This window comes from Uloborus diversus, chromosome 2 (genome assembly GCF_026930045.1).
Source record: "Uloborus diversus isolate 005 chromosome 2, Udiv.v.3.1, whole genome shotgun sequence".
Taxonomy (NCBI): Eukaryota; Metazoa; Arthropoda; class Arachnida; order Araneae; family Uloboridae; genus Uloborus; species Uloborus diversus.
This window is the reverse complement of record NC_072732.1, coordinates 52,764,839-52,783,693: the sequence shown is the minus strand read 5'-3', so window position 1 is coordinate 52,783,693 and position 18,855 is coordinate 52,764,839. Positions and strand designations below refer to the sequence as shown.

At 29.0% G+C, this 18,855-nt stretch overlaps 1 protein-coding gene across 1 annotated transcript; it reads right to left on the bottom strand.

The window, feature by feature from the left end:
- Positions 1-974: 974 nt before the first annotated feature.
- LOC129216315 (uncharacterized) lies at positions 975-2,729 on the bottom strand. The gene has a single exon (XM_054850526.1). The coding sequence runs from the start codon at positions 2,727-2,729 to the stop codon at positions 975-977; it is 1,755 nt and encodes a 584-aa protein (XP_054706501.1).
- Between the last annotated feature and the right edge of the window lie 16,126 nt (positions 2,730-18,855).

The window sequence follows — 18,855 nt, the reverse complement described above, 5'->3', positions numbered from 1 at the left end:
TCTTGTATAATAAAGTTTGGATTTTTGAAACAGAGTTTTTTAAGAATAATATTAGTGTATTCATAATGTGAAGTGGGAATAAAATATTCATCAAAGGGAACAGGATCAATAAACTTGGAAATATTTGTTTTTATACTTTTTGTTTTAAAAGGTAAATAACTGATATCATTCACGTTTTTCAAATCGTTAATTAGATTCCCAATTTCATTAAGATCTTGATAGTCAATAATGAAGCATATTCGGTTCAATGCGTTGGAAATGTTAATTTCCTCAAAATAATTTCCCCCAGGAAACGGAATATCGTAGGGATCAACAAATACTACGGCACTTCTATAATAATATATGTTGTCGTTTACACATTCTGCATTATTATTTTTCATAAAAGCAGTAAATACCTTTAGCTTATCCACAAAATAAGGTGTTGCAAAAACATATGTTTTTCCGTTGAATGTTGGATACACTAGAAAAAGATTGCCTAATAAAAGAGCGAAAGAATCGTCAGTGATAAAGGTTGTACTTGGTGTCTCTAATTTGAAATATTTCATTAAACTTTTAGCTAAAGGTTTGTTATCACTGTCATAAGTTTTTTGAAAATTCTTTAATTTCAAAACTATTGATTTTGACCAAGATTCTTTTTTTAGCTTATATACAATGCAGTTTTCAATAATATCGGATTCTAAAGCACCGTGAAAGTCACTATAACGATTTGCATAATGTTGTGCATTCATTCTTATTTTGTTATTAAATCAAAAAATGATAAGTTATCATATCATTAACTACATATTCGAGAACCCATAATGATTTTGCTAAAATTTCATAAGAGTAAATCTTTAACAAATGAGGTATAGAATATTCATTAAAAATATTGTATTTAAACATGTCTTTGTACTTTAAATCCAGTAGTACTTTTAATGCAGGATAACGATTAATTTTTTTGTTAGTTAAATACCATCGTATTTGTAAAGAACGCATCTTTATTCAATTACTGGTTTTGAATCAAAGGAAATGTTACATTTAAAATATGCAGCATCTTCTTTGCATAACAAAACAGATTTTGGTATTAGTATACCATTATAAATAATACTATCAGTGTGTTCAACAGTTTTTTCCTCAAAACATGAGGCTAATCCATTACCCATAAAGCAACTAAAATACTCCATATTTCCAATTCTCATACCACCATGTCTAGATCTACCGCGAACGGGTTGTCCTAAAATTTTGTCTCTCACGCATTGCGTAGCTATATAATTATGTTCAGAACTCCAATAAGATATTGGAAAGTAATGAACTGGACCTATTAAAGCCGTTCCAGGAACTGATATACCATCACTATTGCTGAGATCATCATAGTCCTTTCCGCCTAAATCAATTGTTTCTTTTATTTGACCCATTGTCTGTCTTGAAAGTATAGAGTAGGGATTAATTATTAAATCAGGTTCTACGTGATGTTTAGAACGAGGAAAGGTATTAAAAGTGCATATCACGCCCTTTTGGCCGTTTAAATTGCAGAGCTTATCACCAAAGCTACATTTATGAAATCTAGTAATACTGATAAATAAAAAAGTGTCGGAAATAAACCATTTTATAACTTGAAAGTGGGGTTTTTCAAAATAAACCTGTATTACATGTTCATTAATCTTTTTGAAACTGACGTGCATTGTTTGTGTTGCAATTTCTATTGAGCTTGATGGACATATAATACAACCAAGAAAACTTTTCAATTCTTGTGGATTTTGAGGTCCTTGAATTGCACGAAAATACTTAGTTGCCTTATTTTTGAATTTTAACTTAACAGTATAAAATCGATAGCAGTTAAACACTTCAACTTTATTATGCATTGCAATGCAATCTTCCTGTGTAAAACCTTTAAAAGAGTAATACATTAAATTTACCCTTGGTAAAAACATTGTAAAGTATTCGGATAGTTTATTTTCAGGGATCAAAATAGGATAGTGCTTTAATGTTAGTTTAGTGTAAGCACTTATGGTTTCACAAAAAAATAAATTAAATCTAGGTGTTGTGGCCAAAACTGCATTTTTTAAATTATTCAAAGCTAAAAGGTTTCTAGGATAAGCATTGTGTTTACTGTATTTTATAATATCAGCACTATAGCTTGTAATAAATTCATAACCTTTGAATTTAATTAAATCGCTTAATTTAGTAATATTATATACTTTTTTAATCCAATAATGTAAATCTCTAGCTGTAACCCATAAGTTATCCTCAAGTTTTTTGTATAATAAACCTGTTTTGTATGTTACATGGATAAAATTATTTGTTTTGTAGCATTCCACATAAATAAAATTATATTTTAAGTTTTTTAAATCTATACTATCAAAGCATGATTGTGTTACTTCAATACATGCTGAATTAATTACTACATATAATCCATCAATCCCTTCAACTAAATTTAAAAACTTATAAATGTCATCCAACTCACTTTTAGTCGACACAAAAGTGTCTCGTGCTAGCGTCATTGCTCGTCCTACATTTGTTTCAGTTGTTCCAAATATACAAAGAAATCCAAAAAAGCTATCGTTGAACGTTAATGCTTTGGGTGTTTTTACTTTGCAAGACATTTGTATTTGTGCAAAATGCGATAAAAATGGAAAATATGGATAAAACTGGCAATTCATATCTCGGTAGCAAGTACTCCTTTTTTCCATAAATATTTCATCGTTTTGTCCAATTTCTCTTTGCACTTCAGTTTGGATATTTTGATTTATCATTTTATTTTTTAAGTTCATCTCTTTATAAAATAATGTTTTTTTTGATATAATATGTAATAAATCTCCGTTTTCAATGGATTTCACAACTATATCATGTTGTGAACGAACTGCTTTAAAATCTTTCGTTTTAAGGGGAAAATACAAAGTTTTTCGGAATAATTTATAAAACAAATGTCCTGCACTTATAACAATTTTATTTTCAATGTTATCAATCTGAAAACCTTGTGAAAACACTTCTTTAAAATAAACTTTTATTTTAACATTATAAGGACTTTCAAAAAATTCATTGACATGGGAAAAAGTTTCGCTATTTTGGTCCAATGATATAAATTTTCCAGTATTTAACTTAATAACTAAATCACCTCTGTTAAAGTTTTCAATGTTATCAAAATAAAGTGATAACTGACGACCCTTTTCTTTTGAGTCATATCTATATAATCTAACAATACTGTTATTTACTATATGAGCATTACTTGAATCATTGGTAATTAAAAATGGTATTTGTTTTAAAATGCCATTTATAGCAAAACAGGTTAAAGCAATGTCACAATCTTCGAATTCTTGTGGTTTTTCAGACCAATATTGTAAAATATTGGGAATATTTTTTAATGATTTGAAAACTCTTCTATTAAATTTTCGAATACCAATATCTAATTTAGATCCTATCATAATTGGAAGAATAGTGTTTAAAATTTTAAGTCTGTTTTTTTTTGTTTTTGTTTGAATTGAACAGGCATATACCTTTCTGTTCAATATTATTTGTTGAATTTGTTCTTCATTGTATATTAAGTCACATTCTATAGAGTTACACATTTCAATAAACTTTTCAATATTTTCATCGTAATTACGTATTACATTAAAAGTTATTTCACTTACATTGAATGATTTACTTCCACTAGTATTTTTACATCTATTTAAAATCTCTGTGGATAACCTATTGTGATGATTTATTAAATCCAGTACTTCTTTATCAGTATTCATATTTAAATATTTTTCATTCGTAAAGATTTAACACGTTGAATAAATGAATTTTCACAATCTTCTTCAAAATGGTGTAATATGTATATTAAACAGCTTAAAATCAAAGTAATGACAAAAATGCAATATAAATTTATGTTATTTATTAAAGGAATATATCTTCTATAGTTTGGTCCAAGAAGAGATGATAAAAACCCTTCATATGACATAATTATCTTATTTAAAGAATAATTATACAAATAATATTTAAAAATATTTTCATAAAAATTTTAAAAAGTATTTCTTTAAGTGATTTATACAATAAATATATTTATTTATTAGTTAATAAAAAACTTTCTAATTTTTTGTATGAAATATATATATATATGTGTGTGTGTGTATTTTTTCAATATATATGTTATTAGTATTTATTTAATAATAAATCATGGATGAGTTAAGTTATTGTTATAGATGTAAAAAGCTTACAGCTATTACTGATATTAAAGTAAACGTTTTGAAAAATGATAAGTTACTATTAATAGGTTATTGTAATATATGCCTTTCAAAAAGACGTGTTGTTTTACATGGAAGATATCAAATTGAAGATTAACCCAAAGTGGGCCATGTTTTTTCTATAACACGTCCTTTATATGATATAAGGTAATCGTGGGTTTTGTTACATCTCAAAACATAATCAGTTATAATCCAGCTCAAGTGTGGATTTACTAAAATTGTTAAAAAGTACAGAATTTCAATTAATGTAATATCAAAGAATTGATTATCTTTTTCTTGTCTGCAGCTAAAATGAGAAGCTAAAAAGTTTAATTCTGAAATAATTTTTGATTTATCATTTGGATCTATTACGAGATCCGCATTGAAATTCAAATGCAGCGGCATGATCAGCTTTTTCGTACTTAAAAAGTACAAAAAGCCAAATTCTTCCTTGTTTGTTATTAAATGCAGTATGTACTGTTTTACTGCTTTTTGCACTTCAACATCTTTGACGAAAGATAAAGTTATGTAACTGTGAAATAAAATTTTGTTGTTATTGTACTTTGTGAAATGTTTATGTTTGTTAATACCAATTAAAGAGACTCGAAACTCATAAATTAATTTATCTACTGGTAAAAAAGATGCTGCAAGCTGTTCCAAGTCATACATTTTTATAAACTTTATTTTACATAAATTTATATATTATTATTCCTACAATTAAAATGAGAACCCCAACTAAAGTACTTTTTACTAGAAACGAAGATGATAAAATTTCGTAAATAGTATTTCCTAAATTTGATGATATGTTCTTAGCAAAATATGAAAAAGCTTCAGCTAGGGATGCTTTGTGACATCTCATTGTCTCATTTGGATTACAATTATAAAGTGTACAATTACACTTATTGTTACAGCAGTTGTTTATATTTAAATTTAAGCATGGGTTATTTCCAATTTTTAAACGTTTTATAATTTCATCACTGCAGTTACTAATAAAATTAGAATTGTTTTTATTACAGCAACTTAATTGCTTCACTTTGCACGTATACTCTTCAGTCTCTAAGAAACATCCTGTATTATCTTTAACATATTGGTCTATATAATAGGCAGATAAACCTACTGCTGTTCCTCCAATAATTAGTTTTGTGTTTAATAGTTTGTTCACCAAACCTTTATCCTTAATTGCTTTTAATTGAAGTTTTAATTCTTCATCTGTTGCAGGAATTTTATTAGATTTTAAAGCTTTAAAATCTTGATTTATTTTAGGTGATTTAAAACGAAAATTTTTTAATTTCATTTTCCTTTATTATTTATAATTTTGTAATTAATCAAGAGGATATGCTTAGTATTGAAATGAGAAAAAATATTCTAAATTTACATCAACAAGGTCTCAATCAAAGAGAAATTGCAAAGCAGTTGTATATTGCTTTATCAACTGTGAATTTTTGGATTAACAGATTAGGAAATGTTGAAACTAAAAAACGAACTGGTAGACCTAGAAAAACGACTGAGGAAGAGGATGAAAATATTTATTTAACTTTTCAAGATAATCCATTTTTATCAGCGACACATATTAATCAACAATTTAAAGTATCGGCACAAACTATCAGGAATCGTTTAACAGATAGAGGTTTAAAAAATTTTAAAGCTTTAGAAAAACTATTCTTAACAACTAATCATAAGCAGAGGAGATTAGAATTTGCCCATTCTTACAAGCATTGGACTGCTGAAGCTTGGTTAGATGTTTGTTTCGCAGATGAAAAAGTGTTTCAGTCTTTTGGTCAAGGTGTTGCAAGAGTTTGGAGACCTAAAAATTGTAAAACAAATGTTCAATATGTAAATCAACCACGAAAGTCTTCTCGTGTTTCTATATCTGTTTGGGGTTGTATCGGAAAAAGAAATGAGTTACATTTAATCAAGGATCAACATTTAAATTCTTACTATTATAGAGATAATATATTAAAAACTTATTTCTCCGGTGGTGAAACTTTAATTCATGATAATTCCCCCATTCATAAAGCGGGACGTGTTACAGTTTGGTTGGAACAACACAATATTAATGTAGTTAAATGGCCTGCTTATTCCCCAGACTTGAATCCTATTGAGAACTTATGGTCTAGACTTGAATTTTTAACCAGAAACAGATGTCCTTGTTCGAAAGAAGAGTTATGGAACATTGTTCAATGTGCTTTTAATAATTTAGATAAAAATTACATAATTTCATTAATAAAGTCAATGCCAAAACGAATTGATGAACTAATTAGATCTGACGGAAATGTCACTAAATATTAAAAAAGTGTTAACATTTTGGAATCAATGTAGTCTTTATTTTTACCTCGAAGATTCATTTTAATAATTTCATACAAAATTTTTTTTCCTTTTTTCTGTTTTATTTTATATATGAAGTAAATTATGTTACATAATATAACTGACCAAAACCAAAAGTAAATCATCATAAAAATCTTCTTATATATAATATTTAGAGGTAAATTGCATATGAGTTTTAATTTTGAAACATTACCACCAACACCAGACCCATCTATTTCACATTTTGTTTTGTAGGGGAAAATAAGATCGAAACCAAAATTGAGAAAATTATTGTTTAAAAGAATGTGAAAAATAATAAATTGTGAAATCATATTTAAAAAGAACACGATCTCTAATGATAAATGCTTGTAATACATGCGAAATTTTGAAGACTTAATTTCAGATAATAACCATTCACATCTAATTGTGTTTAGTTCAAAAGGATTACTTTTATCAGATGTTAAGCTTTCAATATAATCAAAACAATAATTAGACCAAATAAAATAGGGTAAATAAAATGCAAACGATTCTAGAAACAAGGTTAAAGAAATCCATTTATAATAATGGTGATACATGCGAGTAGAATTATGTTCAGTGTATGTACCATTCAAATAACAAAAATAATAGGCCATTGATTCAGATATTGAGGTTTCATGTGTCATGTTACAATGAATCATAAAATCGCCCATAAATTGAGTAGTTATTGTAACTATAAACGAGACAATGAATACATTTCGAGTATAAATATAATACACACTATAAAAAGGTTGACATAACTTTATATTGGAAGGTTTGATAATACTCATTAAATTCAACAAGCGAAACATAATTCTTATTTTCTACCACATATGAGATTATTTCATCTATCATTTTTAAGTGTCTGCAGCTTTTTATCAAGTCTTTCTTCTTTGGTATATTTAATTTGATTATATATATTCATAAGTTCTTGAAAATTTAGCACTGGTCCAAAAGTAATATCCTCATTTTTTTTGTGAATATTTTCATCATATAAATCGAGTAACTCGCTTCTGGACTGTCCTTCAAATTTATCTCTCAACATCATATAATTAGCTGGAATAAGGTTTAAAATAGAGCTATGAAAAAATTTTTCTGTTAGGTATATACTAGGAATAAAGAGATGTCCATAGTTGAATCTAACTATATTTATGGCATGAGTTATTAATATTTCATCTATTAAACTGTTCTGTAACTGATGTTTGTAATTATAGCAAACAGTGTCCATTTCAGCATAAAGTTGTTCATCCAGCTCTTTTTGCAAAAACATTTGATGCATACTTTCAATTATTTCCGGGTCACTATTTAAAAAGCTCCTTTTTACAAGACTAATTAAATTGTAATCTGAAAGACCTAATAAAAATGTCTTTGACAATTTCATACTCCCTGATAGATGTTTCAAAACTGCTTTGAACTCTGTTGCATTAAGGAGTATTGGTGCAACTATAAAACAAAAATACTTACATTTAATCATATTTAGAAATTGATAGTAAAAATAAAGATCTATTAGCTCATTCTTGCTCATATTTTAAATTCTAGAAGAAATCTATTGTATGTTTTTTTTTTCTAAATAAGAAGGAATATCTTTTCAAAATAAACTAATTGTGTAGAATGGATTCTTAATTTATAGCCAGAAAAAAAACATCAGAGAAAAAAATAAATTTTTTTTACAAAAAAAGGATTTTTTTTATAAACTTTTTTTTTTTTTTTTGGGGGGGGGGATTGAAATATGAAGAACTATGACTTTTCAACTGGATTAAGCATAATAGTTCACATTTACATACAGATTTTTTCATTTCTTGTGTTTACATTTCCGACTGATTGATAAAATCCGTCAATGTGTACTGTTCTCCAGACGTTTAAGTATTAAGACAGCATTTGTGTTAATTTATCCTAACTATAGTGTTATAAGAAAGGATGGTATTCAGAAAAATAATTTTGCTTGTTTTAGTTTATCAGTCATTTTCTTATGAGTTATGGGAAAAGAATTATATAACTTATTCCATAGAAAACAATACGAAAAATACTGATGTTATTAAAAGTGCTATAAATGCATGGACAGTACCATCATTAGAGATTCATTCAGTAGCTCGTGGTAAAGGAGATATTCGAATATACTTCTCTACGTTTTCACCCGACTCTGATATCGTTGGTTTTGCACATTTTCCACCAATTGGTAACATTACAATAGACTCAAATTTAACTAAATCTGAATTATTTCCAGTAATTCAGCATGAATTTGGACATGCTTTGGGTATACCACATTCAGAAAATAAATCATCGATCATGTTTCCTGTATTATTATCGTATAACAAAAGTGTAACTTTGTCAGACCGTTATCAGCTAAATGAATTGTACAAATGTCGTTATGACAGCGTGGCGCTTCTAAATTATTATACCTATTTGTTGTTTAAGGGTAAGCATTACCGCGCCCTTATAGTGACACCAATTTTTATTACATATTTTTGATGTATGCAAGTGTAGCTAGGAATTTATGTGAAAACGTTGGTGTCATCATGAAAAGGCGCTTTGAGAAAATTGGCATTGAATGTAGTAAAAAAAAAAAAAAAAATATCAAACCTCTGTCTCAGTTTATCACTATTTCATAAAAGAGTAAAAACGCTCTTCACCTCATCAACAATAAAACTCGCTCCACGGCCATGATAACATATTTTTTGTTTTTTTATTTTATTTTTTAGTAATGTTTAAAAATGCAGGAAAAGGCTTTATCGTAACAAGGATGAAACTGGATTCGGAATTCCCGTTCATTCTTTTGCTGTATAGTTATATTATACATGAAATTCACCGCCAACTCAGTCATTTCCAGCCGAGGACTGCAGTTTCGTGCTTATTAGCACTCATCAGCCCAGCATAGGAAAGTGACTGAGCTGGAGATGGAAAACCTCTTAAGGAAGTCAAGAGTGCCAAACAAAGTGGTAGCTAATATAGAATTAGCACAGACCAGACGAGTGACCGAAGCAATGGTTCGGTTCAACTCGAAGATTGAAGGCAAGGCACAATGTATTCAATAAATTACCGCCCATTAGCAAGGGCTAAAGCAGAAATACATGAAATTCACCGCAGTCATTTCCAGCCGAAGACTGCAAATTAGTTATATTGATTGCTGTATAGTTAGGGAGGGTCAAAATTTATATAAAGGAATTTACCCAAATGAACTGCTGCTGAAAAAAAAATAAATAAACAAATAAATATGTGAGGTAGTTAATTTTCCTAGATCTCAATTTTCAACTTTATAATAAAGATCCCAAGATAGCTTTGTATGATGATAAACGTAATAAATTTGATTTTAAAGTGAATTCTTAGCAAAAAAAGTGTTTTTAAGAAATTAAGGATATTTTTGCTGAACTGGGACAACAGCTGAAAATTAATTTTATACAAAACTAAAAAAAAAAAAAATTATATATATATATATATATATATATATATATATATATATATATATATATATATATATATATATATATATATATATATATATATATATATATATATATATATATATATATATATATATATATATATAAATAAATAAATATTTTTTTTTTTTTTTTTTTTTTTAGTTTTCTATAAAATTAATTTTCAGCTGTTGTCCCAGTTCAGCAAAAATATCCTTAATTTCTTAAAAACACTTTTTTTGCTAAGAATTCACTTTAAAATCAAAATTATTACGTTTATCATCATACAAAGCTATCTTGGGATCTTTATTATATAGTTGAAAATTGAGATTTAGGAAAATTAACTACCTCACATGTTTATTTGTTTTAATATATATAATTTTTTTTTATTTATGTATTAAGAATTTCTTTTTTTTTTTCAAACCTCTGTCTCAGTTTATCACTATTTCATAAAAGAGTAAAAATGCTCTTCAACTCATCAACAATGAAACTCGCTCCACGGCCATGATAACATATTTTTTAGTAATGTTTAAAAATGCAGGGAAAAGCTTTATCGTAACAAGGATTAAACTGGATTCGGAATTCCCGTTCATTCTTGCTGTATAGTTATATTGCTGGAGGGTCAAAATTTATATAAAGGAATTTACCCAAATGAACTGCTGCTGAAAAAAAAAATAAAAATAAATAAATATGTGAGGTAGTTAATTTTCCTAGATTCCATATTGGACCGCTGTCCTATAAATAGGACAGTTGAAATAAACAAGTATAAATCACAAGTAAATAGACCGATTTATATAAACTTTGTCACAAACTTTTTCTGACGTAGATATGTATAATATACAAGCAAATGTTTGACAAATAAATTTAATTTAAATTGGGAAATAACCATAAAACTTAATTAACATACAGTGGCTCCCAAAAGTCTTCGTACACCTACGACTTTCAAAGAAATAGTCCCCAATCAATTGGTTAGCATTAATATTTCGGAATAGGTATTTAATTATAAGATCTATGATTTATTTTTAACAAAATTACATGAAAAGTTTTTAAAAAATATTAAAACTTAATTTTTTAAAAATCAAAAACCAAAAAGTGCCGGAAATTTTATCTCACAAAAGTCTTCGTACACTTTATAAAATGTCTATATATTATTGAATAATCTAACTTTTGATTAAGTTATTAATTAGTAGAATATCATACAGTATTCATGACACCTTTTAAACGTCTGGGAATAGATTTCATTTTTTTTTTCTTTCCTTTTTTTTGCGTAATTTCTGAGTAAGTGTTCTACCACACTTCGAGTCTTACTGTTTCTAGCTCTATTTTCATTTTAAAGCCCTATTTTCGTAATCTAGCCTCCAGATATCTCTAAATACGTTACATTAAGTTAAAATCTGGAGATTTAGGGGGTATTTTTTAAACTTTAGGACAATTTTCGTGGCACTAGACGCAAATGTTGAAAACCGTGTGCTTCTTATCGTTATCTTGATAAAAAAACAAAGTTGTTTCAATAATCAAATTTTTGGCTAAGAGTTCAAAATTGGTTTTTAAAATATTTAAAGGAACAGCATGATTCATTATTTCATCAAAAAATTACAAACTACCAAGTCCTGATGCTGATATGCACCCTCACACTAGAAAACCTCCACCGTCCTGATTAATTGATCCAAAAAAGTTCTTAAGATTAAGTGCCTATTTTTTTTCTTCTACTTACAGTTATACAACAATTTAACCAAAAATGTTGAATTAATTTGTATCTGTAAGTAAGACGTGATTCTAAAACGTTTTTAGCTTATTTATAATTGATTTTGCGACGAAAAGCGTAAGCTTTCTGTTTTTCGCACGACCAAGAAAATTTCTGCGGGAAGAAGTCCCATTTAATCCAGCTAATCAGAGAACTTGGCGAACAACTTTAGGTGACAATTAAATGTATTTTTTTTCATTTAACTCTGTAGAAACGTTTACAGCACGCAAATGTGTATTTTTCATAAATTCTTTAACTTTAAATCTTCGATCACGTTTCGTCAACTTTGCCGGTTGACCTTTTCTTACCTTGTTTTCGGTCCGATTCCTTTCTTTAAAGCATTTTATCAAGCACTTTACTATACAAACAAATAAATTAACTAATTTAGAGACATTTCAAACCAATTTACCACTACTATGGGGAAAAAATTCAAATTTTGAATGGTGTTTGCGGTTTTTTTTACGAATACCAGCCATTTTACACTAATAAGCACAATATTAAGGAATAAATAAACAAAAAAATAAAGCCAAATGACTTAAAGGGGTCAACACAATGCAAAAATATTAATAAAACTGCATATGACAATTTTAATCATGAATTTATTCGAAAATATTTGAGTGTACGATGACTTTTGTGGCGTGTTATTTCTCTGTATCTTCGTTTTCTGACCCATTTCAAAAAGAAGATCCGTCAATATTTTGAAAAAACCAATAGGTTGTATTTAGAATGATATCGGAATGATGTGAAAAAAATATTGGACTTCATATTCGAATTCAGTTTCGAGTTATTTTGGTTTTACTAAAAAATTTCAAAGTGTACGAACACTTTTGGGAGCCACTGTATATATATATATATATATATATATATATTAATTTATGATTAATTAAAAATTATACATTCATTTAAAAAAAATAATAAATTTATGGATTTATTTTTAGTGTAGAAGAACAGTGCTTTTGCTATAAATAATAAAATTCAAGAAAACAATTATAGGTTTATTTAGCGAAATATTCATGTGTCCTAAAAACAGGACAACAGTCCACAATACCGACCCTCATTTTTTTTTTTTTCTTCTGATTCACACATTTCTTTAAAATAAAAATAAAATAATCCTGAAACAAGCTGTATTCATACAATAAACAAACCAAAGTCAAGTGGGTGGATTTTTAAGGTGGAAGGGTGACCAATTGATTGACAGAAGCTTTCCCTTTCCCCCCCCCCCCAAATTAGGTATTCTTTTTTATATACAAGAGATATATAAAGATTTGCATTCCTCGAAACGAGATCTTTTGTAGGTGTTCTCTTTAGGGGAAACCATTCTGAAATTTAGGATTCCTTTTAGAGCAGAGTGGTCACTTGCTCATTATATCCAACCAACAAGCACAAATATGACCAGAATTTTTTTTTTTTTTTTTTTTCAGAAAGATTTCCGTTAGCTGATGCATTTGGCAGTTTTTTTTTTTCCAGTGTCGAAAAATTTTGCTAAATGAAGCACATGCACGAATATTATATAGTATTTTATTATTCGGAAAAATGGAACTAGAAGAATATATATATATATATATATATATATATATATATATATATATATATATATATATATATATATATATATATATATATATATATATATATATATATATATATAAAGGAATTCACCCAAATGAAACTGCTGCTGAAATAAACAAATAAAGGATGTGAGGTAGTAGTTAATGATCTCGAGTAACGCTCTTGACCGCATCAACAATGAAACTCGCTCCACGGCCATGATATCATATTTTTTTTTTTTAGTAATGTTTAAAAATGCAGGAAAAGGCTTTATCGTAACAAGGCTTATATTGCTATTAAATATATCTGATTACTATATTTTTGTGTTAACGGGAAAACAAAATAATTCATATAAAAAAATATATTATTTATTTATTTATAATTATTAATTAATTAATTTATTATTTTTTCAAACCTCTGACTGAGTTTATCACTATTTCATAAAACAGTCATTTGAAGCCTTTTTCCCAATAAAATGAGGTAGGATCAGGTGTGGGATTGAATGGGTATAAAAACATTATTTGTTATTATTTAAGAGAAAGCAATAGAATCATTTTAAATCGTTGAAAATTATACAACAATTATATTAAAACTAGAAAGTCACCAGTGACGGGTGCTTGTAATATTTGAACTAAATCATTGCCTGATATTTTGATAGGAACTCTCTCCCCCCCCTCCCCCCTTAAATTCCAGTAGATAGCGTTACATGTTCTTCATTCTCTTGAAATGATACTACCCGTAAAACAGTTTTTAATTTACCGGATCCAGTTTAGCCTTTTCCTTGCATGTGTTAAACATTACCAAAAAACAAAAACACATTATCATGTCAGTTTCATTGTTGAAACACACGCGGGTTACTCGATCATTAGCTATTATTTATATAAGGCTCTCTGAATAGGGTTCAAACTGTTTTTTTTATATATAATTCTCATTTTCAAATAAAAATATTCTCATGTAAATCATTACCATAGTGCAGCATAGAAACCCCCCCCCCCAAGGTTCCGACCAAATCTTAAGACACAATAATTCAAATTCTATTAAAATCAGTTCATGACATTTTTATTATAGTTCACCTGACTTATTTTTTGTGAAAAATTAGGAACTAATTCAGTTATCAAACACCATGCAATGGTATTTTTGTTCGGCTATTATTTTGAGTGACCCTAGGTTACGGTAGTATGGTCGCTTGACAAAAAACAATAGATTTGCGGAGTTATTTTACATTTGTAAGATGCTATCTGACGTCTTTTTTGTTTATTTGGCGAAACATTTTAAATTGCAGAAAAAAACCACTTTACTCGCCAAAGGACAGGGTTACGGTAGCGTGATTGCTTGGCGCGTTAAGCGATGAACTATACAGTTGAAGGATTATTTTAAGTTTTAAAGCTACAGTAAATCTAATTTAATGTTTTGGCGAGTAGTTTAAAATTCAAAAAAAAAAAAAAAAAACTTAAATAGTTTTTTTTTTATTTTTGAAAAGGTGTGTACTCATTTTAGTTAAACAAAAATGATCATTTCACATCAGTGGGAGAGGAGGGGGCTCGTGTAGTGGACTTTTTTTTTTAAATTTTTTATTTAAGGGACTTCCTTTAAATTCTTAGCACGGGCATCGCCGTGCGGGTACTGCTAGTTTACTATAAAGAGATAAAATTGTGATTGAAAGTTTGAACCATTTTTTTACGGGAAGCATTAATGAATGAACTAACATAAATTGAGACTTATAGTGAATGCATAAAACTTGAAAGGGATTAATTTTTTCAAGGATTTTTAAGGAGATACTTTTAAGGATAACAACTTTTTGTGCCTTTTTTTCTGATTGAGGTTTTTGTGAAGAATCTGTTTAGCATTTTTGTAAGTCATTTGTCGTTTAATTCTTATTTTTGTGCAGAGTCTGTTGTTGTAGTCAAAAACTTTTTTTAATAGGTCCGCTTTAAAAAAAAACATAATAATAACAAGAATAATTTCAAAAAAAAAAAAAAGATGAAAAGGCCTGGTTTAAAAATATGTCATTAGTGCAGTTTGATTTTTATAATATTTGAGCAATGTAAAGAGATCGAATTCCAGGCTTTAGCGTTCATTAAAAAAAAAAAAAAACTTATAAGGAGGTTAAAAGGCCACTGCCGTAGGCAGGTAAAAGGCAGTATCTGCAGAAATGAGTTTTTGAGATATTTGAGGAAACGCGTTTTGAATTCCATATTAGCAATAGGGAAATGCTGGAATTTTACGTATTTTTTTCCTGCTTTATTTTTAGTGATGAAAGCCAATTAAGCAAGCTTGTATCTTTACTAATAATAAAGCTCAAAGTATCTCTGTCTGGAGGATGACCGGATCTCTGTGACGCGCATAACGCCTAGACCGTTTGACCGATTTTCAGGAAATTTGGCACGAAGTTATTTTATAACATGAGGGTGTGCACCTCGAAGCGAATTTCCGAAAATTCGATTTTGTTCTTTTTCTATTTCAATTTTAAGAACATTTTCCGTGGCAAAATTATCATAAGATGGACGAGTAAATTACGAAATTATCATGACGTGGAATGGGAGAGCGAATGAACATAGCCAATTGGCGAGAAAATCGTCATTCATTATTTGTAAATATACAGGTGAACCGAATGACCTTTTAATTTTCAACTGCGGGCAAAGCCTTGCGGGTACCACTAGTGTATAATAAAGCATAAGTACAATCTGTGAAAAAAAATGGAAAATGAAAAATTTGCAGATACTGCCTTTTACATTAACACGGCAAATCTAATTTGTTGATCGACTTTTAATCAGAGAGTTATCTTCAGAGAGTTGTTTATCTAGAGTTTATTCTAACTAATAAATGGGACAAATGGAAAACCTTTCAACCCCATCTTTTGTCTCCTCTTCCAACTCTTGTGCAATTCTTCGTTTCCCAAGGGATTAAGCCACGTGCTTCAAGCCGAGGCGAGAGATCTTTGTAGTGCCGCATCCTGACAATATATGACATTAGATTAATTATAACTGTGCTTGAGTAGGAATGAATGGGAACACATTGTTGTAAGCTCTGAAGAAGAAATGCAAAACGTCAAAATGTAGAACCTTACATTATTGAGAATGCGTACATAAGCCCATTGAGTTGATAATTTTTATAAATATTTTTAATCAATAGTATTGTCTGTTTTAAGTACATTAGAACCTAGTTTATCCGGCTCAAATTTGCAGCTTTTAAGAAATATATGTTTACATAAGTGATTTTAAATTATGATACTAAGTGGTAGCTTATTGGTGAGCTATCGGGCTCGTAACTGGATTGTTCCGGGTCCGATGCAAGCTGGTCAAAGATCCTCCGTGTTCGTTGGTAATGAAAGGGGCATGTTAAAAATGTTGTGATCGTAAAGTCCTCCAAGTGATAAATACCTCTGAGGGTGCTGAACTAGGAGTTGTTCAGCTTCTGGTTTGAAACAGAGTCATCGAAATGTTGGTAATGATGCTTCCATCTATTGTGTGCTGTCTGAGCTAAATCGGACTTCCACCTCAGTGGTGCTCTATAAATGGAAACCGTAGTATCTCTCTGCATTAAGGGAAAATACGACTCTTAAACCTTGCAAAAATGAGTAAAAAACAGTCGAATTCGACACCATAACTTTGAAAGAATATAATTGAGGTACTCAATTTTCTTTTCTGGAAAAATGTGTTTTGTCTTGCACTGCACGTATTTTTTAAACCCCCCCAAAAAAACGTGTTTCTTTAAGTGAGTTATTAATATGAGCAAATGTTTTTGATAAAATTGTATTTGTACCTTGCGCGCATGATTACAGAAAAAGTATTAGTCATGACAGAATATTTTTGTTGTCTAAATAATTCAAAGTGTTAGTTTAAAAAAACTGCATCAGTTTTTTTTTTAAAACTTTATGTATAATATTTATTTTGATGGCAATATAAAAGAAAGTGTCAAAAAAAGGATCAAAATTTCATCATTTTTATACCCTACATAATTTTTCAAGTAAGAAATCGTGCACAAATTGAGGTTTACTTTGTAAAACAAAGCGTTGTATATGTTCAGTAAAAATTTCACGAAAAAATATTTCTCAGTTTTTAAGTTATCATGCACGTAAAATGAAAAACAGAACTCATTTCAAGAAAAACGGCTTTTAATTTTTTTTATGGTAAATTATTACATCAGCTGTTACGTTTTTTCTCATAGTTTTCTCAATTATAGAAAAATTGCAAAGCGGTTTGTGTTAAATTATTCAGAAATAACTGAAGACCAATACATTTTTTCCAAAAATCGAAAATTTTCGAGATTCATAGTCACATGTACCCTTAAACCGGGTAGCATTGTCTACTCGCATTCGTATGCCTAGGTGGTTTAAGCAGCAACATCAGAACATACAAGAATACACTAAACATTTGATTTGTGTTTTGATTAAATGTATAGCTCCTGCATAGATTGTACAATAAATTATGGTTACCTATAAAAAAAAAACACTGTAGGTGAATATAGTGATAACTATAATGATTAAATGTACAGCTCCCGCATAGATTGTGCAATAAATTATGGTTTTCTATAAAAAAAAAAAAAAAAAAAACACTGTAGCTGAACTAGAATGATAAAGCGTTAGATTGACCTTGTTTTATTCAAACGAGACACGTGTTTTAACCAGAAGATTGGGACCAATTCTTTGTTAATAAATAATGTCAGGATTTTTTTTGTATTTTCAATGCCTTTCATAAATATCCATGCAGTTTTCAAATAAAATGTGGTTTTTGTCTTAATGACAGGTAAGTCTGCTTTTTAAAGAATTTGTTTTGCTTATTTCACATACTATCCAGATTTTCGATCATCCGAATCGCCCTTGGTCCCAAGTAGTTCGAAAAAACGGGGTTGTACTGTAAATGTACCAGTAACACACATTGTAACAGAACACTTCAGCAATAGAGTGAAATATGTTATTAATTTGATACTAGTAGTCCAGTCAAATTAGGTCATGACCCAGACATTCAAAAAAAAGAATGTGCACCTATACCAAGTTGTTCAGTATCATGAGGAGATAACGTACCAAAAAGTCCCAAGAGTTTGAGCGTCGGGTTTGCGAGTTATGGGGGGGGGGGGCAAAGAGGGGGCTCAAAATGCAGATTATTGCTTTATTTCAGCTGTATTTCCAACACTATTCGTTTTAATGAAAGGGTAATTGAATAAAAGTTGAATATGGTACATATAACTAATATTACAAGTAATATTTTTTGCAAAGATTTGTATTGGGGGGGGGAATCCCCCCCCATTTTTGAGATATGCATTGTACAAATGAAAAAGTTTCCTTGCTCGTGTTTTATTGTTTTTAAAATAACATTTTTTGAGTACATTCCCTTTGCTACCCCTCCTCCTCACCCCCCCCCCCACGTTAATGAAATAACAGGCTTAATCGGGTCAAAATACAAATTTTTGACGTGTTTCTCAGACATTTCAATGTCTATTTCTGACAAATATTATACCAGATTAAATTGAATGCAGGGAAATTTTTTAAAAACATGATCCAGATTTAGGTTTCATGTGGTTTTTAGCTTTGTCTTGTTCCTCACCATGTGTTTCCGTAGTTTGAACGACTCGTTCAAAAATGTTTAGTTTTGATAATTGAAATACTTTACTTCCTTATTATTCAGTCTTCAAAATTTCATAAAAGGTTTTA

What these genes read in the sequence shown, in the direction of transcription:
- LOC129216315 (XM_054850526.1), bottom strand. Translation starts at nt 2,729, where the DNA reads ATGATAAATCAAAATATCCAAACTGAAGTGCAAAGAGAAATTGGACAA.